This window comes from Aptenodytes patagonicus, chromosome 3, assembly GCF_965638725.1.
Source record: "Aptenodytes patagonicus chromosome 3, bAptPat1.pri.cur, whole genome shotgun sequence".
Classification (NCBI taxonomy): Eukaryota; Metazoa; Chordata; class Aves; order Sphenisciformes; family Spheniscidae; genus Aptenodytes; species Aptenodytes patagonicus.
The window spans coordinates 85,510,080-85,537,702 of record NC_134951.1 but is presented as its reverse complement, the minus strand read 5'-3'; the positions used below and the strand labels follow the sequence as shown (position 1 = coordinate 85,537,702).

General features: G+C 42.0%; 1 protein-coding gene across 1 annotated transcript in view; it reads right to left on the bottom strand.

Moving 5' to 3' along the window:
* DISC1 (DISC1 scaffold protein) overlaps positions 1–27,623 on the bottom strand; it is a 212,339-nt gene that overhangs the window by 159,312 nt on the left and 25,404 nt on the right. Inside the window, exon 5 of the mRNA XM_076334113.1 lies at positions 27,341–27,410. Coding sequence (XP_076190228.1) covers positions 27,341–27,410 — 70 coding nt within the window. The remainder of the gene's footprint in view (positions 1–27,340; positions 27,411–27,623) is intronic.

Sequence of the window (27,623 nt, the reverse complement as noted above, 5' to 3'; positions counted from 1 at the left end):
AGATACATACATCTAATTTCCTCTTTCACTGTTCCTTCCTTATCCCCAGTGCTCTTCAAGAATTAAAACTTCACCCTCAAATTAAGCTGATACCCTTCCCAACCACTCTGGATCAGTAGATGCAAAACCAAAAACTGTTTAAAAACTACTAAAGATGCTAGCTTAGTTCAGCCTAGCCACATTTCCCATTTCCACCATCCATCACTGTTCTAGCACCCAGAAATTACGCTGCTGTTCTTCATCCAGAAAAGGCCACATTCTAAGAAAGCAAGCAATAAGAGAGAACAGTTTACAACACTTGTAATTTGTTCTCAGACTATTTTGCCTGCCATAAGTCAAAATCAATTCACAAATTTTAAAATTTCATAGAATCATAGAATGGTTTGGGTTGGAAGGGACCTTTAAAGGTCATCTAGTCCAACCCCCTTGCAATGAGCAGAGACATCTTCAACTAGATCAGGTTGCTCAGAGCCCTGTCCAACCTGACCTTGAATGTTTCCAGGTATGGGGCATCCACCACCTCTCTGGGCAACCTGTGCCAGTGTTTCACCACCCTCATCGTAAAAACTGTCTTCCTTATATCTAGTCAGATCCAGTAATTTCCACTAGCTCAAGGAATCTGAATTCAATAGCAAAGGAAATCATTTAAACACAGAATAGTTGCTGACTGTTAATGTCCGGTGACTTATTTCCTGCGCTTCCCTTTGAACTTGGCCTCACGAACCAACTCTCTCTCCTCGGCAACTCACAGGCACCCTTACACCCTGTTTCTCCACCCTTTCATCCTCTTCCCTTCCCATACCCTCCACCTCAGCTAGCATCTGCTTCTTGGGTCTCCTTTCTTTCCGAAAAGTGATTTGGGTTCCTCCTGGATTTCTGCTGGACTTTGAATTACACTGCCAGATTTACACAAGAGTCCTCCATCGAAACTCCTTTTTCCCCCACCACGCTCCAGACTGTAAACAAAGGTTAGAATAAAGTTAACTTTTGGTGGGGCACAGAGATATGAAAACAGACTAAAGCTTTTTAGCTATTTGACCTACACATGCTGTTTATTTGGCTTACATATACAAACACCGAGCTCTCGCCTGTTTCCTAACTACCATCTTCAACATTGCTTTCCCAAGACTACTTTTGGTACTAAAGCATACACGGGGTAAACACAAAACAATTTAAATAATTCTGGGCAGTGACAACTGTAGTTGGATCCTGCAACTCTGGAAGGCAAAAAAGTTATAGAATATCAAATGTGAAAGCTGTAAACCCTTTTTTTTTTCCCTGGAAACTGTATGTCAAGCATACTTTGTCCAATTGATACCCAATTTCAAAACATTCAATAATTCATGACATTCCCAAAATGGCACCAAATTCGTAAAAAAATCAGAAAGTTTGTGGGGTTCAGAGCACCGTGCAAAGTAAACCCCTCTACAGAAACGGGTTCTCACACTGAACTGGAACAAAGCCGCATCTCACTGCAATAACCTCAGAGGAGGCACTTCCTCTGCTATCAAGGCATACTTCATGTCAGCAGCTTCGCAGCGGTGTAACGTATTGCACTGCAAGGCACTACCTTCCGCCAAAGCACTGCCCTGAAACAAAGACTTCTCCCGCTCCCTACGCACATGTTACAGCCCTCGCACTACCTACTTACTGCCATGAATTGTTCCACTGTGTGAAAATGAGAAGACCTTCCCTTAACTGGCACAGAAACCCAAGGAAGACAAACCGCCCCAAGCAGTCTTTACCTTTAAATATTTTCTAACTCTTCCAAAACAGATTCTTACCACCATAATGTTGCCAAGTGGTTATGTTTTCACAAGTAGCATAGACCAGCTGCCTACCAGCAAACAAAGGTCCCAGATAATAACTCCATACTTGAAGTGATGTACTTTCACAGACTGCTGTTCGTTTAGACCCATCTAAAAACTCAAAAAACCCCAGCCCAGCAGGTTCTTATTCAAAAAATTACTTTGGTTTGCTGAGCTATTTTCCCTTTCATAGCCTGCAAGCCTCTGTTATGGAAGATGAGCAGATACAACACACTTCCCTTGAAGCGTGTTCTGTGTGTGAGGAACAAAGCCTTGAAAAACCTCAGATTTCCACCACAGCACAGTCATTTATAAATGATCCAGTCCACACGGTAGGACAATAGGGTGCAAAGCAGAGCTGGCGACTCAGAGGCACCACCCCTCTATATTTATGCCAACACATCAGGGTAGCAGTAGAGTCAGTGCACCCACCACATTCAAGCAATTATGGAGCCTTCCAGACACAACGAAGGCGGCAATTTTGACAGGCTTAATCTTGGATTTGCCTGGGGGCAGGGAGAACAAATACAAGGCAGGCAGCCACACACACACACGCTATGTGCAGTATGGTCAGAAACAGAGGAAACACTTAGATGACTCGCTCAAAAGTCCAATGTCCTACAAAGAAAGTGTTCCAAGAGCATCTCAAAATCCTTTGTTTTCCCACCCTCACCTATCCACCAGCATTTGTACAGAATTTCTTGTGGAATTATCAACAGCTCAAGAGTATTATAGGAAGAAGAACAATAGTAAAGAGTTGTTTGATTTCCCTGTAAGGAGCTCACAAAACAATCTATCCATCTGCTCTGCATTGAGAAGACTGAAGTGAACACATGAAAGGAATTAACATACAATACCTCACCAACATAGGTGTATTTTCATCATTGCTTGTTCCCAGAAGGCTCTCAAAACACTGAATGTTAACCAAAATGTCACAGGATCCTGTAGATTTTAAGCATGTTAGAAAAAAATTAAAGAAAAAAACCCAGAAGTAGTTACAGGCATAATCAAGACAGCCCATCTAGAAAGAGTAACTTTTCTCAGTCCACAGTTTCTTTTTATGCATTTACACATACCTACATTTTCAGGCAAAAAAAGCAATAGAGATATACAGCACGGTTTCATGGAAATGGTTCTGCCCATGGCTGTGCCAGGTGGCTTCAAGTCACACTCTGCCTATTCTCATGAGCACCAATTCTACAGTGCTGCATTACACAACCTCAAACGAATAACCCCATTTCTTTCAGCTTCTAGGTCCTCTGTCTGTAAAAATGTAGATAGTAACAATTGCTCCATAGGGGCCTCATTAGGCTTAATTAACACCTGTGTGAGATCTTCAGATAAAAGGATTGCTGTAATTACACAATCTGAACTGCTTCTTGCATAAGAAATCTTGTATTACCCCTTTCATAATTTGACCTTTTCTTAAAAGTTAGTGCCCTTTTGTTCTTTTACAGGACTCTGTTCCCTGTAAAAGACTATTACCTCTTGGAGTCACCTCTTAATTTTCTAATTTCAAAAGCAGATAAAGCCCAGCCTCTTTCCTATTTGAACAAAAGGGATCCTGGAGTCTTTTTTTTTCTTTTTTTATTTAAAATCATTGTTCCCCCACCTTCCTCCCTTTCATACACACACTTTACTTTTTTCACATTTATGATATTCTTTTCATCCTTGCTCTGCAGCTGTCCCCACTGTCCCAGCACAGAGCTCCTGAAAGTGTTTCAGGCATAAGAATTACCCCCCAAGCACACAGTGCAGCGGACAGGGCTGCATAAGAGGATGTCGGCAGAGGTCAGTGGGGAGAAGACCAAAAGGCTCTTTAGGCAAGTTCCACAGCCCTTTAACTCCACTTGGGTCCCCATTCAGCGAAGCAGTTACAAATGAGACAACATCCCATCGACCACCAAATGCAGTCAGAGGCCTGGTTGGATTGCATTCACATAGGAACAGCAGAGCCCACCCAGTGACAGCCACTGCAAAGAAGCCCGACCTCCTCCAGCATGCAGATCCACAGAAGAGCCTCTTGCATGTCCGCGCAGCAGTGCCAAGGCACCTTCACCAGTCTCCATGCTTCAGGCTACTAGACTTTAAAATTTTAAATACAGCCACACCGCCTTCTTCCAGCCTGAGACCATGAAGTTTCACTGCCTCCAGCAGCCTCTCCACCTGCTCATCAGAGCCTCCTCAGGCTGGAAGTAAACACTGCCAGACCAGTATCTGTGCTGACTTGAGAGCCAGCTGAGAATCAGAGCCAGGAGGGTAGTGGAAAGAGGAGCAGAGTGGGACTCTGATGGGACTTGGCCTGCAGAGGCAAGGGCAGGAGCACCTGCTAGAAACGAAGCTCAGGGAGAGAGGTTTGGCTATTGCCACGCTCTCCAGAAGGTGTTCAGAAAAGCAGGTGCTCCAGAAAGGATGAGGGATTTGCCATTTTAATATGAGCCCACATACAAAAGACAGGACGTCTTTCAAGTATGATCCTGTTGTAGGCCCTAGAATTGCAGCTCACCAGATGTGGGTTCTGCTTCCAGCCCTGCAGCTGAGCTTTCTACACATCTCCTGCAAGCACGTAAAAAAAAAAAGGCATTAAAGCCTACCCTCTTCTGTAGCATGCATTAACTACAAATGAAAACACTGCAAGAAATGGTTTATTAGCATACAGCTTCACAATAATTAATCTCTACCTTCTTCATGAGTTACAATTAAATAGTATTGCTACAGTAGTGAATCTTGCTATGAATTTCACTCTATGCCAGTATACCCACACCACCTCATAGTTTTAATAAGTGGTTTTACTGTAGCAAAATAAACATTTCTATCCAGCCTCCCACCTTGATTCTGTCCAGCAGCATCCCCTTTATTGATATTGTTTGAGCAGTATGTCTTTGAAGTAACGAGTAAGGACTACATTAATGTGTCTAAACAGCAACCTCTATAAACAATTTTTTTTTTTTCCTTCCAAATACCTCCTGCAAATGCAACAGAAGATAGCTGCTTTCCCCTCCCACACCCATTCAGCTCCTTTTTACTTTACCTCAGCTGGAGAGCTTGAGAAGAACCGTGGTAAAATATGTAGATCAGACAGATGGTATTTGCTGCTCTTTTATCAATCCTGCTGCTCAATAGTTTTAAAAAGCCATGATAATTCATTACTTGAATAGTCTCAGATAGATCTTGGGTTCCACTACAACTTTGTCTTATCCATTTTGTAAGTGGAATTATTTTACTTACAGGAAGTATCAGAATCTTCAAGCAGAGCAGAAAGAGATACTGGATTATAACAAGACACCTGAAATAACAGGCTTTTTGTTCTTTGCTTTCAAATTTCTCCTCAAAAAGCACAATCCTCTCCCTGCTTTATTTTGACAGATCTAAAGAGCAGCTGCCCTCTGCACTTCCGAGCTGGAGCAGGGACAGTTTAGCCCTCCTTTATGGTTCTCTTCACACTATCCACCCTGACCCTAAGGCATGCTCATAGCTCCCGGTTCCTCCCCACACCCAGAACTTCTCTCTTCCCAGAATTATATCTGACCATTACTGCTTTAATATATTAACAAATAACCAAAGAAACTACTCATACATATATCTCTCTTTGGGGGATATACACACACACACACACACACACCCCCTCCCATCCTCTTGGGAGACAGGTCTTCCTCATCACATACTGAAAATTGTTTATTTGACTTTTATTCCTCTTCCTTTTATGGACAGAAGTGTTAAGACAAGAAACAAAGTTAAAATATAGAAAGCCATTGTTGTTTGGTTACAGAACAACGAAAAGAGGAAAAAGTTAAAACAATAGATTTGACTCTGAAATATCACTGTTTGATGACTGTTTTGCTAGAATCTCAGTTAATCAGTTTTCAAATTGCAATTTAGGCAGCGGTCGTTTCTAAGCAAGATGTTCCTTAGTGATGGAAGATATGCAAATAACTTTTAGCATGTTATTTACTAGAGGCTCCACATTTCAACACATATCTTCTTCCAAACAATAAGCTCCTGTCAAGTTAGCGTTCCATCAAATCTGTCAATTGCAATTCACTTGGTGCTACAGGACAAGCCGACGCATTGCATAAAGGTCAAGTGGAAAAATGTCCCTTCCACTACATCAATATCATAAATTGGTAAAGGTCACTCCATCCAATAATTGCTACTACAGAAAATAACTTTGTTGCAATCTACACAATAGGTGGAAAAAAGAAAAAGCAGTTCAAGTCCTTCATTTTTTTTCCAAGATACGACAAACTAACATTACTGTCATTTTCTTGCAGCCCATACAGTGTAATGAGAACAGCTTAACCTACAGGCTCTACAGCTTTCACAAGTACATCAATTATAATACACAAAATTACACAAGGACAACTTTTCCATAAAAACATGAAAATTAAAATGTCAGCATTATTGGTAGTAACACCTTACAACTCTGAAGCTCCAATCATGATAGAAGCTCAAAGGGCTTTACAGTCTTTAATTAAAACTCTGAAGACTCTGAAGTCTCTGGTATGGCAAGTGATGATACACCCGTTTTACAGACAGCTCATCTGAAGCAGAGTGAAGTAGCTTGCCTACAGCTAAAATAGCAAGAATTAAATATGATCACATAGTTTAACATAAAAAAAACCAAAATAAAATCTGTTGTACTTTTTTCTTTTATCTCCCTGTTCCTGCATAATAATTCATTCTCTCTCATCAAAACTTTTATCTACTTCTCCAAAAAGTATCACTATCGTTTCGAACATCAGTGTGTTGTAAAATACAAAATTAATGTGTGCAAATACAGGTTAGCATTAGGTCACTTTAATGACGGAGCTGAAACCCTGAGGCTAAGTGAGCAACAACCCAACTTACACAGACACACAACCCTCATCACCTAAGGAAGCCTGGGTTGTGTTGCACAACAATGGAAGAGAAGGAGAAGGAAGATGATCAGGTTCACCTCATCTCACTACATTAATCCAAAAGAGATTCATATACAACTCAGTGTACTCTCAAGTTTCCATTATTAACAAAAGATTAAAAATTGAACACTAGCACATACGATTCAGATTCTGTTTCATCAAGACAAGTTTGGAAGAAATTTTGCAGTTACTGGGAAGAGTAGTAGAAAGTTTTTACACACTGGACTCTAAAAGCAAAAAAACCCCAAGGACCTTCCTCACCATAGTGTGCAATCAGTTCTCCGATTGTAAGCACTGGGCTTCTGGATTTGTTGCAAAGCTGCTTAGGTTTTACTACATTTCCCAGGTGCCAGCTGAATATAACTAAAAACTGTGTGCATCCTAAACAAGCTTTAGATTAAATGAAGAAGAAACAACTTTCTGTTAAAGAAACAAAAAGTTAACCAGAGACAGCTGCAACTCTGTCCATAAGATACAAAATAAACATTAACTACCTGAATTGTCTCCAGAAGGAAGCTAATGGAAATTTTAACATCATCAACATTAATAACAGAATCAGGCTACCCTGTCAGTAAGTACTGTAGGAGATACAGTACAGATATCTGAAGCCACACAGCTCTCTTTCAAAGCATTATTGCTTCATTAAAAAAAAAGATCTGGCATAGCGTAGTAACATATAGCTCCTTTTGTAGGTTTTTCATTTCCACAGGGAAGGGGAGGCTGGAAGCTGGCCAAGGACAAGGACGGGGTGGCACTCTTCACAGACCTCTTCACTGCCACAGGCAAGGATGGGAGTGATGTTTGGTTTACCCTCTGGCACATTTCTTAAGTGTGTCAAATTCAACTAGTTATTCAAAGATACTCTAACAATGCTATCAAGACCTTAGAAAGCCATAATGGAATTGTAGGTTTCTTCAGTGAGGAGCACTGTGAACGATGGCAGCACCAGTGTTAGGTTGCAAGCAACTGCAGCGAAGCACATCCAGAAGAAAACAAAATTAGTCTCAAAGATCTTTGTTTTCTAGCTGTTCAGTAACAGACGGGAAATATCATTTTTGAAGTCTTTTAGGTTAACAAAGCACTGTGTTTGACAAATGCCCCTTGAGATGTGGATGCTTTAACTGCAACTGCATTAACACAATACAATATAACCCCCCCCCATTCTGGAGAATGTTATTTATGTTTACTTGGAAACTTCATCAAATAAATGCATTACTGTGTAAATAAAATTCACCCTTGGCCAGCTGTCTCCTACCTGAAGAGGTGAAAGCTTAAAAATCCATATTTAATCATCTAAATATAAAGAATTTGATATCCACTGAAGACAGTGGGATTCTCAGGTGTGCAGCCTATTTGCAGGCTGGAGTGGTTATACGAGCCTAAATTGTGGAAGAAAAGTGTTTGGGTTTTTTTTTCCATGAAGGACTGGAAAGAAAAGTTTACAGATGATACCTTATACCTTTCCAAGCACAATCCAGCAGCACGTAAGTACATACAACAAAACACGGGCATATTACACCAGCAGAATAAACAAAAAGAGTCTTGAAGTGACAAGAATTGCCAGACTAGATCAGACTCGGGTCCATTCAGCACAGGATCCTGCCTGCAGCAGTGACAACTGGATGTTTCAACATTTCAAAGGATGGAGAGAAAGGCCTACAGGGGCAGCCTGCCAGCCTCTGGAACGCTGCACATGCTTCTGGCACCGGGAAATCCTACGGAACTCTTCAGCAGGCTCCAGGAATTACCAGGCTGCGATATCCCATACTTAATGCAATTATGCTTTGAAGAACGTGAAGAAATAAACCCTCAACCACAATTCCCTTGTGCTAAGTTTCCATAACCTTTTCCAGAAATACTTTAAACAGATTAAGCAGAAGGTGCAATCAGGTACAATAGGTAATGTGTCAAATACATGAAAGTATAATTAAAAAAATGCAACAAAGTATTTGCATAAAGTTTTAAACAAAAGTCTGAATGTTGTTCTTTCAGAAAACTATAGAATATTTCCCTCTGTACAACTACTGTCTTCTACGTTATATCCCTGTTACTGAGCTTCACTGATGATCAAAAGCCTTTATTTTTTCGAATAAATTCTACAGAAGTTCTCCCTGACACTGCTAAATTTGCACTGTCATCATTCTAATTTATATTCACCTTCTTCCTCCACTGTTATTAGACAAGAGAATTAACATGGAACTCCCAAAAAGTTAAAACTAAAATATTTTATAAGTAGCAAAAATATCTCTTGTCCAATTCAGACATTCCTGGTCACTCCATCCAGTTTCACAAATCTTCCTTTGGGAACCAAACAAACCACCATTTGTCCTTATACTTAACCTGACTTAAATTACTTATTTTCCAAGGAAAGGATTAAGATATTTAGATATTAAGACATCCTTTAGCACTACAGTTTCTTCTCCTTTCCTAGCTTGGCTTTATTTTCTTCACATATAAACAAGACTGGCTTATTTACCTAAATCTACTAACAATGAGCCCTAGCTGTGAAACGAGTACAGATTTCATCAAATTCTGGCAAAAAGCATTGAAACGGGATTAAAATCTTGCTGGTGGCTGGCCACGAAGCTCTCATCAGGGCAGGGTGTGAAGCTCACCCAATGTGGTTAGAGCAAGGGGCAATTCCAGCTGAACCCCAGACCTGAAGGCTGCCAGCACGCCTGCTGTCACATCGGGACTAAGGAAGCAATCAGACTACCAGCAGCTTTAGCTCCAGGCAGCAACTTGGAAAGGAAGAAACAAAGATATGTGTGAGCTTCAGGAGCCAGGTCAGTGGAGATGTCCCACAAATCCTCAGTACAGGTGCTCCACTCACAATACTAAAGGTAGCCTGGGAATTTCCTGGAGATACTGGGGGCAGGAAGAGTGACCGCATGGGACTAATAGAAACAGAAGAAGGAAGGAAAGAAAGGAACAGTGATGCAAGTGTTTAAGAAGGTGCAAATGTTGCCAGCTGCAGCAGAAGGTATGGCAGAAAGCACAAAAGACGATGGCTGCAGGTAGTGGGCAGAGAGGTTTCAAGGAATGTGATCTGAGGTGAGAGGTTAGGATGGGAAATAACAAAAAGCAAGAAAGCTAGAAGAAAAGTAGAGTACTTGAGGCCAGATGTTTAATGCATCCTCCACCATCTCTTGGGAAAAAGAGAAAGCAAAAAATATACAGTTCAATGTAAATATTTGCTTTTAAAAAAAACCCAAACAATCCCACTGTTCTTCCAAAATGGGAAGCTCTGACAAGCCCAAGGACAAAAGGTATAGGCAAAGAGCCAGCCAGAAGTACAGCGCTGCTCTCTCACTCCCAATAAACCAGGACAGCAAAGGGTAAGTTTAACCCAGCCTCTTCCCGTTACACCTCCTGCCAGAATTCTTCTCCTGCAATCACACATAGAAGCCTGAAGCCTCAGGAAGGGACAGGGAACTTTGTTAGGAGCTGAGGATGGCCTTGCAGAATCCGACCCGAACCATTCACAGCCAGCAGAAAAACAACACACGAACACACACTGCCACCACCCAAATCCTTTATACTAGTTTCCAGAGGGCACAGATTCAAACCACCAGCATCTAATTTTAATGCAAGCAGATACACTGTGTGAAGGCTCCTTCCCATACTAAAGAGCACAGTGGCTTGACCTCCAGTTCCTTTCATCCACACTCTGTTGTTCCTCAGGCTCCTGCGGGGCTGCTGCAAATAAAGGAATGCAGGGAAACACTACCTGGTAAGAAAAGGTCAATAGCTTTCCAGTCTGATGAAAATTAACTCATTGAGAGAAAGGGACAAGGAAGATGCACCTTGTCATCATGCCCCCATCTTGACTTCAGATTACAGGGAGGCAGCAGAGTGACCATTTTGCACCAGCACCAAGCCTGCAGCCCAGAGGACAGTTACAACCACAGAAATGCAGCACAGCAGCAGGCTGATAATATCCACTACCACCCCCAGGGGACCACAATTAGCAGGTGAGGAGCAAATTCAACCCCTGCTCACCAGGTGACAGGCAGAAACAGCAGCAGTATAGGCTAATGAAGCCTGCTGGCTGAATAAATACATAAGAAGGGCACAGGAGAGGAAGAACCTGTAACTTGGGGAGGAGACAAAAGACACTTGCCAAGCACCTTCCTAAAACACAAAGTGGAGGGAAGAAGAGTTACTGCCAGGAGATATCCTAACGTTGTACGACGAGGGCATGGGAACAGGGGTCACAAGAGCGGGAGACACGGAAAGGCAAGCTTCTTGCCTTACAGTCTCTAAAGTTCCTCATAGCGCCCTGTGCATGCAGGATACGCTCTTCCTCATGCACAACTCCCGTGCCTGAAAGACTGGAAATCATTTTTAAAACAGCATCTGCTGGGGCTGAATTTGCACAGTAGGAGCCCTGGCAACTCCCCATAGCCAAGGTTAAGGCAGTAAAGATTAACCATTTGTTAGCCCTTTTGCCAAAAAGGAACCCCAAGCAGCATATTTCTCAACAAACAAGTGCGAAACTGCAGAGGACAGAATCTGCCTGGGGACAGCAGTTCTGACAGATCTGTATTTCCCACTGGGGTTACCCTGGTAATTAACACTCCATTTTTCATTATCATCATTCCCACAGATTTCAGTAGCAAGCAGCTGCCTACACTTAGAAGTAGCTGAGCAATAAGGAAGAGGATGTTTAAATATCAATTGAAAAACAAGCACGGCAAGAGCATCACCTGCACAAAGACCACGCACAGGCAGTAAGGCACTGAACACAACATACTACTGCTAATCATATCCCACATCTACAGCAAGTAGATCAATTTGAGGCCAAGTTGGCCTCCTCACTGGTAGGAGGCAGGATAGTCATGAATTTCGTGAGAGTTGGCAGTGATGAAATACTCAATTCAACTTTTTGACCTTACCCTGAGCTCCCAAGAAGAACATTCTCTGACTAGAAATAAGCATTGCTACAGCTTCATCCTAACCTTCAAAAGAAATCTGCGGCAGTTGTTAATCTTAGCTGAGCAGAATATTAACATCAAGGAAGATCCAGCCTCTCTCTGTCTGTCTTCTGCAAGTTGGTTTGGGTTGTTGCTTTAAACCCCTTTGCATAGAAGGGGCGATTGGTATTTTTTGTGACCTTTAGCTGGCCCCGATATCTTCTGTCTCCTCGCTTGGAAGCTGAGATGATAGGTTTGTGCTCAAAACCTATCACTTCAAAAAAGACCTCCAACTGTCAAGAGTCAATTGGCCTGCAGATGAGAATTGAAAAAAAAAAAAATCTAGTATTTCACACTGTTTTCTTGATTTTTCCAAAGGTTATCCAGTGTACTTTGGTATAGGTAGCCTTTCTGGTTGCCTACCAAGGCTGTATAAATGTTTTCTTTGCTTTCCCAAGGGTACTTCAAGAAATTCTGCACCACAGGTAACATTTAGCAATACTTCCTTTAGGTAGGCATTGGAGATATTAGAAACAATGTGTCCTGTTGCATTACATGACAGATAAATCTTGAATATTAAAAATGGACTTTGGTAATTTTAGGCAGACATACAGTGTATCTTTGTAATGGATGGGGGAAAAGAAATTAAGATCATATAAAAAAGCATGAGAAAGAAGACATTCCTTAGAACTAAGAGGCATCAACTATGCATACCTGAACAACCAACCATCCAAAAAACAACTCTTTACATCTTCCTACAGACAAAGAAATATGAACCCCCCAGGCATCTGCCTTACATGAAAGAAATGAAAAAAATCCACATCTATGTTGGCTAAGAACACACTAGCTTCTAGGATCCCTGCTCCAGCAGTGGGGAAGGTACCCAAGCCACCGACTTGCCCACATCCGTTGTAGAAAGAAATAACTTGGGTAAGCGCAGAGGCGGCCAGCCAGCACGCTGAACTCCGGAGCGGCGAAATGGGAGCACAAAAGTTCACTTTTCTAACAGAAATAGAGGAAAGGCTGGGTCTTAGGAAAGGGAGAGTTGGGAAAGATTTTTACGAGCAAGGAGGGTAAGCTTCTCTGAAGAACTAATTTTCCATCCCTCCTAACTTCTGAAATAAAAATTGATTTTGTAGGCAACCATTCATTTGTTATTAGTTGCTCTTAACAGCACCCACTCTGAACGACAATTAGAGGTACTTCACAAGGAAGTTGCTATTAAGCAATTATACACTATAAAATTAAAGCAGTGAAAAAAGGGTTTCTAGACAAATTAAAGCAGGCACAGCATGTGAGGCAGACTTGGCCTCTAACTCCAGAGAGTCAGGAGACACGATGCTGTTGCTTGCACACAAGGAAGGCCAGGAAATGATGGCTGACACCACTAATAGCACAGTCCCTACAGGACTATACATGGAGGCACAAGAAAGCTCTCACCACAGACTTGAAGTCAAAGTCCAAGTTTGCTTCCTTAAAGCTACAACCCAGGTGATGCTTGTCCAGCAGAACCAGGCCTGCTGCATATCCCCCCTGCACAACTCCAGCCCTTACGTGTCCTACGCTTCCTGTAGTCATCACATAACCGAGCTCTGACTTGCATAGGAACTGAATCCATTTTTTTTTCCTCATCTGAGCCAAAGCAGCATTTTTCCTGACACTTCAACAAGCAAAAAAAGCTTCTTTTCACATTTTTTGACATAATGAACAAATTTTTTCCTGCATTCAACAAGTAAGTGTGCCATAAGAGAAGAAAGTAAGTCAAATACAGCTCAGCTGCTTTGCTGCCCGCACTGTTTCTGAGTAACTCCCATCTGTTTACACTGGGGAGGCATTAGCCATTCACACACAGACAGGCAGCCTTGCCTTCTCCTTGCTTGATTTAAAAGGAAAGGGCTTTTTTCCTTTTTTCTTTTTTTTCCCTGAGAGAAGTAATAGCAATGAAACAGCTTTGCTGAGCATGTAAGGTTGCCCCTAAATATGCAGGCTGAATGGGTCAGTCAATACAATATACAATTATTATATACAATACAACAATACAGTATACAATAACTGGCAGGTTCAACCAACAAGCGAAGTAGCACATAAATAAAAAAAAAATCAAGACATTTGATAATAGCACAAATACAGTGCATGGCATGGGGAATGAAGATTATTTGTTCCTCTGCCAGATTTCTCTCCTCCTCCTTATTTGGAACTGCATGATTGTTTTTGAAAATGTCCAAAAGAAGAAGTGTAAGAGTCATTTAAATGAAATAACAGCATCCTATTGGATCCTGCATATTCCTTGTTACAAGTCCTGGAAAAGCAGCACCTGAGACAGGAAATACAAAACTGCAAAGACTCAGATGACTTATCTATAGCCAGACATGAACAGACTTGTGATGGCAGAATAATTAATATCAGAAAGCTATTCTAGTAGCAGTGCTTCTGCAGACACAGTGCTCTGAAACAGAATTAAATTTTAATTCTGGAATAATTCTACTGCAGGTTATTTTTTTTCCCCAAATATTTCTCATTCTTTCTCCTCCTCAGCATCTTCAGCATTTCTTTCCCTGGAAGATCTTGTCATTTTATACAACATTAAAAAAAAAAAAAATTCATAAACACTCGTACATCTTGACTTTTCTTGCCCTAGGTCCTGTGAGGTAGGCATAATAGCATGACCGGAACCTCTTTGTTCAGAGCTCCTCACTATTTTCATTCTTGTTATTAGTTAGATGGCACCAGAATAACCAGCTGTTGAAGCCCGCCTGTGACTGGGGCCATTTCAGCTCTTGCACACAACTGTTTTCTCCAGCAAGGAAAGGTCATAATTGAAATATTTCAAACCAACACCCCCTGCACTTCAGTATGAATTTTGGATTTTATTTTAATTACTGCTGTGCGCTTAAAAGAGCTAAGCTTTTTTGTTTTATTCCTATCGTTTGTTCTTTGAAAGGACAGGACAGCAGATTCTCTATGAATTTGGGCAAAGCAGCATGTCATTTGGCCTATGACTACAAAGTATCAGATACTGCTTGTACACATTTGGAGAAGGTCAGGATCAGTGTAGCACCCTTAAGTCACTAGAGCTACTTTCTTAAACCTGTAAACACAAGACTTCAGTAGAATTAGTAATGCACTATTGAGCTTTCTGCTTCCAGTTCACCAGTTTGACTCCTGCTCAGATTAAGGATTGAGAAATTGCTCCTCTTGAATGGTATTTGATAGATGAGGATTTTTCAGCAATAAACCCCACTAGGAGGCTTTGCACTACATTATGGCATACAGAAACTTTTTCTCTCTGTATTCCTATATGCTCATCATTAAGAAAGTCACTTAATTTCAGATGACTCCCACTGAGAAAGTTCTTGCTGTCGCTCAGGATTCATACTGAAAAGAGCACAGCTTCAGCCCAGTGTAGAGCAGCAGCCAAAAGTCATTCCACTACAACCTCAGAGTATTTGCCAGTACTAGGAGTTACCCATACCCTTGAGACTGAGCAGGTGAAAGGTCAAAACATGAAAAAAAAAATAGAAAGACACCCCAACTTTATTTGGTAAAACATTTGGGGGGCAGAACCACACCCTCAGCTATTTGAGCTCTAACAAATAGGGAGTCATGTACATCACAGTTTATGCAGGCCTGATTCACTGCAGTCTTAAAGCTTCTTGAACTCTTCTTCGCCTCCACAAAATCCAACTGTACTGATGATTTCCTACAACTCAACTTCATCCCTTCCCTTCCTGAAGCCTAGCTGTAACATCTCCTCATAATTTAGACCTTATTTAGAGATGGAAATAAGTTGCCACCTCCATCCAGTGCTGAGCTATATATAGGACTTCACTCAACCCATAGATTTAAACAATGTTAAACCATGCTTTCTGGCTAAAGAATTTCCTCTCCTCTCAATCCTGAGATGCTCAAATCCTGCCATGTCCTCCAATGCACACACATCCACAGTCCTATAGCTCTCACCTAGACCCCCTCTCCTCTCTTTTCTTACTTACTAAACAATTAACTGTCTTTAAAAAGTGTTTTCCAAGACACCTGCTAGCTGAAAACAAACTAAAAAATTAGTTTCCCCAGTACTTGCTACACCTGAGAACTCTGTTTGCTAATAATAATTCATCCAGAAGTCTCTAAAAATATTTTTAATTCCAGCAACATTTCTTTTACTGTTATTGGTACGCACAATGGGAAATTCCAAACTACTTGCTTTTGAATTTCCAGTTTTCTAATATGTGATCAGTATTTCCTTTTCATAAGGAGAAACCCTTTCTAGTTAGTGATTTTAGTTATCTACATGTTCTCTTGGTTATTCAGATCGTAATGAGGCAGGTAAAACTTGATAATTGATAATACCAAGTAAGTTACAACTACTGCAAAGTACCAAGCTGACACTTTTAGAGAAGCAACTGTCATATTCACACTGAAGTTTCAATAGTAGGCACAGAGTCTACCATTTTGTAAAGCAAAGCTAGAACTGGCTTTTCCCCCCACATACATCACAATACCACACCATTGCTTACAATGCATTTTACCACAGCACCATGAAATACATGGCACAAGGCTTGTCCAGCTAACTAGTCAGCCAGGGCAACTAGTTAAGTTGGAACAGTAAGACAACCTTCCAGGCATACAAGCCCTTCCTCAAGCTAGTGTGTCCAAAAGCTTGTCTGATGATGGTCAGACTCCTAAAGATATTTCCCCCTGTGACAAACCTTGTCTGGAAGCATAACGGCCCTGCGAAATAACACCCTGAGAAATCAATGTATTTAACTCAAGAAAGTCAACACCTGTGCTTAGTCTAAGACTAATCTTATCTGACTGCCTCACAACACAACAGGAAGAAAACAAAGAAAAATTTCCCACATCTTCTGCACAACTTAAATCCTAGAGCTAGACAAAAATGTTATAAAACACATTTATTCAAGAGTGCTTTTTAAGTGTTGAAGTTACATTGTTATGCATGTCAAATTCAAGCTTCTGTCTCCTGTGTGCTTTCACTCAGTATGCCACACGTACACCAGCTTTTCAGGATACATCAGCTAGTACCTCCTTGCAACATGCCTTTTGAAAGCTTCTTCAGGCAGAGGCAGAAACTGGAAACAAGACTGTCTGAAATTTAGATATTGTAATTCTAGATCTTAGGTCAGCTGCACCTATTCCAAGTTTAAGGTTAGATATTAGGACAGCATAGAAATATTTCAGGTACAGCACATCATGAAAAAAATAAATCCAATAGAGACCCACTTATTTATAAGCAGGTCTTATTGTTGAGACCATTATCCCAGGCGCTCCAGTCTACAACACTGTCCCTGACACTTTGGTGCAATGCAACAGATCCTTTGTATGGTGCCATAGCACATATAAACCCAAGCTGGCTTTGCTCTTTACTTCTAACACAGTTTCTCAAGAAGTTGAATGAACACTGGAGAGCTGCTAGCAACCCAAACATTAAAGTCTTTTCACTAAGATGTTATTTCTCCAGTGAGCTACCATTAGCAGAGAGACATACAGAGGCACTTGGGAATGCCAGAGGCATGCATGAATGAACACCCACAAATAAGTCAGATGAATTTGTATTTGGTTCCAATATCATGTCTGAATTATGCTTCTGGTTCACAGCACCTCACTTTGCTTTTTGTTCAACTTTGCCATACATCAAACCAATCCAACTCATTAACTTCATCGACTTTTTCACACTTTAAAAATCTCAGTGAGCATGGAAACATCCCAATCACTTCCCACTCCTCAAATCAAAACCTACCAGGAATCCTGACTAGTGTTAGACTGGTAGGATTGTATCAAGAGCAGAAGTTTAAAACTCACATTACTTGGCATCAGTTTGGATGCTCCCATTTTCAGCATTTCCTACAGACTCAGTAACTCTTTGTCCAAAGCATGTTATTGTGTAAGAGTGCTAGGAATTTCAGATTTCCCCTCTTCACCTTTTTAATGAACACCCATTGCCACAACCTATCACTGTCTTAAAAGGGCTAAAGATGTCCATAAAACTGCACTTCTGCTACTTTTACCTTCCATGGGCTAAAGATAAGAAAGGAACACACAAAAGCTTGCATATGCCAAAGGCAGGGCAGGGAAGCATCTGCCTGCAGAACTATGAACCCACCCCAGCATGGGCAGTTGGATCTGGGGATGCAGACAGGGAGGATAGGAGGGAAACCTCAGGCAAAAGGAGAAGTTAATTGACTTGAGGCAATCCTACTTTGCAGAGGAGTTTGGCAAGTGATGGAAGGTCTGTGGAGATCTCCAATAAAAGCATCCTATTAAGGAATTCAACCAGACACCACCCAGAAATCAGGAAGGAGCATTATCAGTTCCCCACAGAGGACTCGCACTGGAAGACTTTCATATTTGCTTTCAAATGGTAGTCACAGTCATCCAGAATCTTTTCAATCCCCAGTTACACAGAAGTTGCATTACCATGCCATCTAGAAGTTTCTGTTCGTGTCCCGTCACTTATTAAGCCGACAATAATTAAAAAGAGCAGGTGTCCCCCCACTCCCTTAAAATGTTTATATCCTAAGTGTAAGACAAGGGCAGCAAAATCAGTTTCTAGTTGTTGGTTGAATTAATAGTCATAATGTCTCCAATGGTCACATTGGAAATGCAAGACATTTTTCTTAACTGGACTTAATATTTCTAAAGCGCAAGGGAAAGATAAGTCTGTCCTGAATATAAAATTGGGCTGCATGATTTTGCAAGTGCAAAGTAAGCAGATGGGCTGGGTAGCAGGAGAGCTGTGTCACTCACTCAGTGGGTACTGTCCAGATAGCACATCAACACTTCTCCCGAGTTACACCCATCAGAGATCTATGCTTCAAACTGCAATTCAGCAAGTAGGCTCTTAAATTATCCATAATTGCTTACTTTGTTCGGATTTTTTCATTGCTTGTTTGTTTGTAGAAGACTAGCCAGGCTGTCTGGGAACAGCTTGGCTGCATCATGGACTGAGAAATAGAGCCCGACTATCATAGGAGGGGTAGCCCGTGGTGTCAGTTTTAGACAGCAGATGGCCGGGAGTAGAGAAAGCTTCCAAGCACATGGTATGCCAAAGCTTCAGCAATTTTCTTTTTGTCAGGCAGCTTCCAGAAACACAAAATGTAGCTGAACCTCTTCACACTGGCCAAGATTAAAATAAGAGAGCATAGTAGCATCCCACAAGATACCGCTTCCTAAAAATATTTAGGCTGCACAGTCTAAGAGAGATACTGCATGACTATAGCAGCTTCCTCTCCAATATTGGCTAAGGAATTAAAGATGCAGAAAACGCAACCACATTTTCAGTGTGCTGGCATAAGCAGACCAACAGCAAGATCCTGATCTACCTCAAAGACACGCTCTGACATGATGGAAACTGAACAACTGGGCTAAAATGAGGGTTCACATCAAAAACATTTCAAGAAGTTGCTGAAGATGCATGTGCTACACATGTAATAAGCAAACACAAGAAGCGAAAGTACCCAGAAATGTGTACCAGACCTCCCTCTCGTAAACGCTGGCCATTACTATATTGTTTTAGTAAAAAAAAAAAAAAAAAAAAAAGAAGAGTCTGACAGTTTTCCAGCTGTCTACTTGACAGTAAGATAAGAAGTTTCAGACCTTTAAATTGTGACTGGCTCAACTCCTGTCCCAATTATGTGATTTTAAAAAATAAACAAAAAAAATAGCAACTGGATAAGCCTGACAAAGACTGCATAAAAAGAAACGGTGATGCTGTTACTGCTGCTAGTAGACAGAAGCCAAGACCAAGCATTTGAATGACAGCATCTTGGTCCATAGTTTCAGCTAGCACCAAACAACAAATGGATATAGACAAAAAAAGTCTTATCTTTTCATTTCAGACTGGTGTCTTAAACAGAGAAACCCAGGCAAGGTAAAAGAGTTGCAAGGCTTGCGCTGCTTCTGTTTTGTTGCAAGGAAAATTAAGTCTAATTTATACTTCACATAAGCATTTACTTTCCTTAACCACCCAGATCTTTTGTGGCAATTATTTGAGTTTGTCAGAGAAAGACAGGATAAACAAGATCCAGGCAAAGAAGATTTGGTTTTGAGAATTTGTACAAGCCCTTCCCCCCCCATCCTCTTAATAGCTTTACTGTAAAGTTATAAAAATGAAACCCGAAAAGACTTACCCACAGATTTCAGGAAGTTTCTACAAACTTACGACCAAACAAGGCTCTGACAGTATAGCACAACAGAAAGCTCTATTTGTCCCATCTACCCCAAACCCATTTCCAATTCAGTGGCCTGCAACTGCAAGTTACAAGCTCCCAGTAAGTCTCCTGTGTCACACAGAAGCTCTGCCCCTTCAGCATCCACCACCTTTCTATGACTAGAAATAGCACTTCAAAATATTTTTCCAGTTTAAACTGCAAAAAGAAATTTGGAAAGACCAAACAACTATACACCTGATCCGGAGTTTGGTGTTACTGCATAATTCAGCATTTGCAAGTACCACCATAAGAAGTGGCGAAGACCTCCCTCTGAATACCATTTAACAAATGACATTTTCAACCCAGATATTGCTTAACATTATACTCTATTGTTCTCTCTCTCTCTGCAGTTGCCTTAAAACAAATAGCTGGTTCAAGTAAGCAACAGCACCTCTTCTAGTGTAAACATACGGGAGGCTAACTGCTACAAAGCCTTTCCTTCCCCTTCCTACACTTGTGATTAACAGAAAACGTGCAAAATGAGACTCCTCAACTCCTATACAGCACAGGGTTCTGCCCTTGATGCCCTGCAGATCCTGAGACATGGAAAGGACAATTAGTATGAAGAGGTCTCAAAGAGCACGAGCAAAGAGAAAAAAAAACAGCATGCAAACACCATTTTTCTGCAGAGCACGCAGTGCACAAGCCCATGGCAGCTCACCAACTCATATAGCTCAAGCTTTGAGACTTCAACTAAAATAATTGAAGGCTCACATGATGTTAAATGTATCTACAGCATGAACTTTCATTGCCAAGATAGGATAGGTTTTTCCACGACAAGTGTAAATTTTTCTGTATTCTAGCTGCCATGTTGGACTGATGAGGAGTTAGCTCTGGTCTACTCAATGACCTTCACTGGAGAACCCCAAGTCTGAATATAATCTGACTGCACAGGGAAGTTACCGTTCGCTACCAGCTGCAAGCAGTGAATCCGTACGCTCAGATTCCTGCATACAAGAATTAAAAAAAAAAAAATTAAATCAGTAGTTCTGCAGAAACTTATTTCTGAGTTACAAGATGGCATGTGAACCAGTAGTGGAGTTCAGCAGCAAGACTCAGTCCTGACACTTAGTTACCAATCCATTTGCCCCTTGCACCAAGCAAGGTTGAGGAGTTCAAGAAGCAAAGAACAAGAAAAGGGTTTTTAAATGTTTGGGCAATAGATTTGTACTGAGCAAAATACACTTGTGCTTGCAGTGGAAGCACAACTCCCACAGACACAAAAATATGCTGCTTTTTTTTTTTTTACCCCCTGTATTCAGCAGCATGTTTAACCTTGGAGCTGTCAAGCTCCATCATGAATAATGAGCCATGACAACACTCCAAGTGATCCTTGGGGAACAGACCAATTTTTACTATATGCTACGCAAGGCAAAACGCTGTTATGGTATTCCCATGGTACTGTACCTGCTTTGAAAACATACAGTAATGTGGCCATCAAGAGGAGACCACAAGTAAATACAGAAAAAAATAAGCTACTTCCTGATATTTCATCACCTACAAACACAGAACAAGCAGTAAAACATATAACATCCTAATGGTTCCTATTTAAAATTAAACCAGGACTGAGAAGGAGATTTGTCTCACTGAATATGAATTTCACACAAACATTTCACAGCCGAGGAACATCTGCATTTGAAACAACTCATGGTTGCTACAGTATGAAGAGAAAGCACCCTGTAGGTCTCACAGCACCATGCTTGGTGACCTCTAGCAGATGACCACAAACATGGGACAGGAGGGCAGCCTCTGCCCCAAGCAGCCCCCCCGACGGTCTCAGAACAAACATACCCCCCCCATACACACGGCACTGCCAGAAAGTATAGGAAGAAACTGTAGCTGCTTGAATGACTGATTGAAACTCCTCTACACCAACACCCTAACCATGCCAAGGCAGGTTTTTAAGAAGGCACAGCACAGGTAAACAAGCAATGGCAAAAGCCATTTCTGCTGTGCACCTCTCAAGCTCAAGGGGAGGAGGAAGACAAAGCAAATATATTCATCTGAGGAGAGGAAAAACTAGGAAGAAACAAGCTGAAGATTTAAACAGGCATTCGCTTCTCTCCTAAACAACAATGGAGGGTTGTGGTTCAAAATATCCCTTAAAAAAAAATTACCTCTTCAGGGAAAAAAAATGCTAATTCATTAACATAAACCTGGAAAACACATGTTCTCTAACAGACCCAAACAGCAAGCATCTGTTCTATGTTTCTGCAAAGGGGAAAAACAAATATATCCTTATTCCTGATGGGTTACAAATACAAGGTATTTGTTCATGGCTTTGTAGTGGGAAAAACTTGCCTTTATTTCTGTGCCATTTCCTATTCTCGTTGCTACAACCGAAAACATAGCGCATCACTTTCCCCTCTCTGCAGGGGCACCACTTTACTTACACTTCGGTTTCAAAAGTTACTATAAACTATGGGAGCTTTCAAAAAGCTCTGGAGAGCAGGAAAGCAGCAATGTCAGACCATAGATGCTTGCCTTTCCTTAAGTTGCTAAGTTTGCAGTGTCAGACAGCAGAAACCAGTCCTGAGCACTTTGAGGAGTTTTAAGTGCTAACACATCTCCCTCCCACTGAACTGCTGTTAAAAACTGAGCCCTCTCCTGCAAGAATGGATGACTCTTAAAGAGCCGAAGTCAGAAAGTCTCTTGGAGTTCTTGTTTATGGTTGGAGAAGAGCCTCTACCACTGAAGCGATAACAGAGTTACACACAGTAATGTACTTATTGACAATTTAGTTTTCTATTCGGGAGTATAGCCACCCCATACCCCACCTCCACCTGCTCTTCTTCCCATCTACTCACCTCTTCCACGTACAGGGCATTTCGCAGCTACTGACATCACACTAGATCTCCCCTTCCCCTGCAGCACTCCCAAATCAGCAATACCCGTGCTACCACCACACACAGCACTACCACAATCTCCGGTTCAAAACAGTTCTGCTCTTAACAGAGGACTCACTCTATACGCAAAGAAGTCCCCCAAATTACAGAGACAGTAATTTTCTTTTTAGCATTATAGTTAAAGTGTCCTCAGCCCTCCGCATACACCATGTCAGTTTCTCCCACTCCCTGATAATATATGTCCATTTATGCCCCACATCACAGCTCTGCACATTTATAAATTCCATTCCCTGCTAGCAATATTTGGCAATAAGATCCCTTTAAAGAAGGCTAATTACAGACTTCACTTGAACAGAAATTGGTACTGGGCCAATCTAGAAATGGCTGTGCAGTGAGCCAGCCCAGACTGGAGGCGAGCAGGCAGGTGAGCAAGGGCTGAGGTGAGAGGGCAGGGAGGAGGGCAAGGAGGGGAGGGCAGGGCTGCTGGGCCTGGGCAGGGAGGCAGGGGTTGCCCGTGGCGTGACAGATGGTGGCTGCTCCTCCTTTGTCTTCCAGAGCCGGAGGCTCACACAAGGACAGGACCAGACCGTGGCACACTCCTCCCCTTGGCCACACAGCCAGAGAGATTTGCTATCTTCTACAAGGATGCTGAGTTAAGGCATCAAGAGTCTGGCACAGCCCTGGGCAGGGCTTGCCCATGGTGAGCCAGGGTGGCTGCCCCAATGTTTGTTCTCCTGCCTTTTGTAGCTGCAGCCCCAGACAGGGACAGCACCAATCATGGCGCACTCCTGTTCTCGGCCACAGTCAGAGAGATTCACTACCTTCTGCAAGGACGCTGACACTAAGTTAAGGCATCGGGAGTCTGGCAGAGCCCTGGGCAGAGGTTGCCCATGGTGAGCCAAGGTGCCTGCTCCCTTTGTTTGTTTTCCTGCATTTTCCAGCCACAATACCAGAAAGGGACAGGAGCAGACTGTGGCCACTCCTGTCCTAAGCCACACAGCCAGAGATCTGGAACCTTCTACAGGGACGCTGACACTAAGTAAAGGCATCAGGAGTCTGGCAGAGCCCTGGGCAGGGCTTGCCCATGGTGAGCCAGGGTGGCTGCCCCCTTTTTTTTTTTTGTTATCTTGCCTTTTCCAGCCGCAGACCCAGACAGGGACAGCACCACACCATGGCACACTCCCGTCCCCTCCCTCCGCAGCCACTAAGCCACAGATTTCTGCAGCTTTTGACAACACCATTGACCTAAGGACAAGGAAGCGCATACAGCCCCAGTCTGCACCGCGCCATGGTCCCACAGGCAGCTGGAGGCTCCCCACAGCCCCGGACAAGGGGAGCTCCGCGCCACTCGCCCTCTCTGTCTGAAACTGACCTTGACATAAAAGTCTCTGGTTCATGAACCATTGGCTGGTTCTTCTGGTTTGTGTGGTCTTTTGGGGGAAACCTCCTGGGCCTTTTCCTTATTGTCCTTATTACATTGAATGTCTAGATCTTTAGATATGTATCAAGATATGTGTATATCTTTATATATACACACACACACACATAGAAAGTGTACCTGTATCTTCCTTATGGGAAGAAAGTGGGGAGCCAGTCAGAGGCTGCTCTGAGATCATGTGGCTATGATGCTTTCAAGACACAGAAACTAGCCAATCACAGAGCAGGATGAAAACATGTGGGGTGTGAGCCAAGAGCCATGTCCTTGGGTCAGTGGGATGAGGCAGGAGGCAGAGGTCAGCCCGTGGTACACAGGCTCCATGCAGACCTCACCGCAAGGTCACTTCTTGTCAAGTGCGCAACTGGGACGTTCTGCGCTCTGTCTCTGGGAATTTTCACCTGAGGCCATCAAAGGAAAACATTTCACTCTTACCTGTCTTCTCCTAGAAAACATTCATTAGCCATGGAATTCCCTATAGATGCACATAAAGATGCATAGTTCTGCTATTCTGAATTAATTGATTGTCTTAGTACCATACATTGTATCAAATCTGGGGCAGACTTTACTACTAACAATTTTTTCCCCAACGTTTCATTCTATTTTAAATTAAAAAAAAATTAAAAAATAGATTTTAAAAACCCTCAAATTCTCAGAAAAACATAAATCTAAGGCAATGACACTAAGACAATACTGGTATCTTAATAATATCTTGGGAACTTTCCCAAGTCACGGTAGAATCAAAGTTTTGCCAAAGTACATTAGCCAATTTTTGATTCTGTGATTCTAGGATTCTATGTTTCACTGCAATGTCCTCTTTTCAGCAGGATCTGAGAAATCAGGGTGGAGTTCTTTTTGCATCCGTGCCTCTTAAAAACCCCTCATGGTGAGGTTTACCTAGACCAACACCTTGTCAGTGCTTTATTGCCTTCCTGTACAGTGCTGAAGGGAAGTCAGGGTTGGAGGTAGAATATCTGTAAGCTCTTTAATAAGCTTTCAAACTTCACTTCACACCAGGCAAGACTTTGCTCTCCACCAGGAGTGGCGACATAGCTCTAAAAGCAAAGGTGGAAAGCCTGCCACTGCAAGAGGAAGAGGGAAGGTCACAGCTCTAATTCTTCTAGCAGCACTGCACCTTCTCCATGTGAGTTTTTCCCTGGAGATACGCTGCCCATGTTTCACAAAAGAAAAACTAAGCAAGCCAGTTTAGATATCATGAAAATAATGAAAAGCAGTCACAAAAAAACCCCGGCTGACAGCTGTATCAGAAGAGGAAAAGACCAGTATGACAGAAAGTGGGTCAAGGACTCGAATTGATAAAATTAAGGATGCAGGGTCACGTATCACAAAGGAGCATGGCATTTTCTAAGAACACTTGTGTGAAGGTGGATTTCAAAGGTATGGATGAACCCAAGGCAAAGTCTCTCAAGCACCTCAGTATCTAGTCCCATATCAGGACAAACGCTTTCTGCCTATATATGCCAGACTTAGCACAGAAAACAGCCATCCCACCTGCGGATGCTCTTCTCCAACTTTGTACTGCTGCCACTTTTGCTCTGTGTAAGCTGTGCGCGCAACACCTGGTGAAATCACATTTCAGCCAGACCATTTTCCTGAGGGGAATTAATGCAAGACTCTGCAAACCACCCTCTATGCTATCTGCCTGGTAATTAGGGTGGAATGAAAAGGGTAACTGATAAAATGACAGTCAACAGAAAGATGGTCATGTTTTGAAGATACAAGACTATCACCCAGGAAAACTACACAGGAGCTTTCTGTGCAAGGTCAGACAAGTCACCGTTTTCCACTGTGGTCAACGACTACATGGCATCACACGCAGATGTCACACCTGATATACTAAAATACCGCTGTCAGAGTGGCTGACTGCCCAGAGAATCCCAGCTGGAACCTGTGGGAACCACACGTACTGAGTACACAGCTGTCAGGAAGTCTCCAACTGGGAACTCAACCCACAGGTACTTAAAAAAGAAGAGTTACAAGTGTTACACATGTAAAGCATACACATCAATAATACCCATTTGACAGGGATTAAACCCATTAATATCTACAACAACCTCAGCTTTTAACATACATAAAGGTTTCCCCCACTGGGAGATGCCACACTAGAAGAATGACTTGCGACAGTAGCAGACTTTTCTCCTATATATAGGTGAGCCTTTAAGAGGCCAACAAAACCACTCTTGCAAAAGGGCTACACACCTACTCCCTAGACACTATTAAAACACATTTTAATCGTCTTGGAGGACACCTGTGGGAGCAGGGAAACAGAGCCATGGTACAACTGCAAAGCTTCGCACATTAATTTTGAAAGGCAAGCCACAAGTCTGACCACTCCCCAACCCCTGAAAGCTGAGAATAAAAGAGTGGCAGGAAAGGAACTATCTTTTTCCAGCCTTATTCTCTGAAGTACCCATGCAGATTTTACTGAAACATCTGCAGGACTTCCCAACTGAAGATAGATCTATAGCAGGAAGAATTTAATCTAGAACCTCAGGACTATCAAAATACAAGTACCTGAACACAGACTACTGTAACAGGAAACGGTAAGAAACCCAAGATGTGTGTTAATAGATGCTCTAAATATTAACACCCGCACACACAGAGCTTATCAGAAGTGCCAAGGCATTTGAAAGGAAAAGTACTATTCAAATACAGATATTTGCCAGCAGCTGTATCACCATCATATTCTCTAGCTGGTTTTGATTCAACTCAGTGGACATCAAGTTAATCCCACAGGACAGTATCATTCACTTTTATAATAGCTACTGACCTCATTTCTGTGTTTGAGCCCTGCTGTAGTGTCATGACTAAATGTGGCAAGCAACAAATCACACTGTCAGCAGCCAGTGCCTGTCCTTTCTCCTTTCAAAGCTTTCATTCATTTCTGCATTTTTTTAAAGTCATGCTGCTTCAAAACAGCTGATCCAGATGGTGGATATTTGGATTTCAACCTTCCCACATGGTGATGTGGCTCAAGAAAATAAAAACTGTTGCTACCTGCTGCTGACCTACTTCTTTCTTTAATTTGTTTCCTGCCATACAACAGAATAAACAATACAGTTGATTGAACTAGTCTTCCACACCTAACCATTGCTATGTAGCAAACATAAAATAAAATTAATAGAGGAAGGAGGGAAAAGGAAAAAAAAAAGCAGCATGATCCCATGGAGGTAGGGGGGAGCAACTCTCACCTCTATCATAGTCATCTTCCTCTATTGCTTTTTCCTGAAGCCTCTGAAGCCGCAAGATCAAGGATTTTATCTATGCAAAGAGAAAAAAGTTAATTATAAAGAAGTTGCATTTAAAACTATTTAGAATATTAACCTCTACATAATATAAATTTAATGGATTACTACATCACTAGAATGGCCCAATTTTGAGAGTTAAGCACAACATTTGTTAAGTGGACAGACCTATTTGGAAGTCAGGTGAACTGCAGCTACTTGAGCCAAGCATGGCTTTAGTCCAAACACA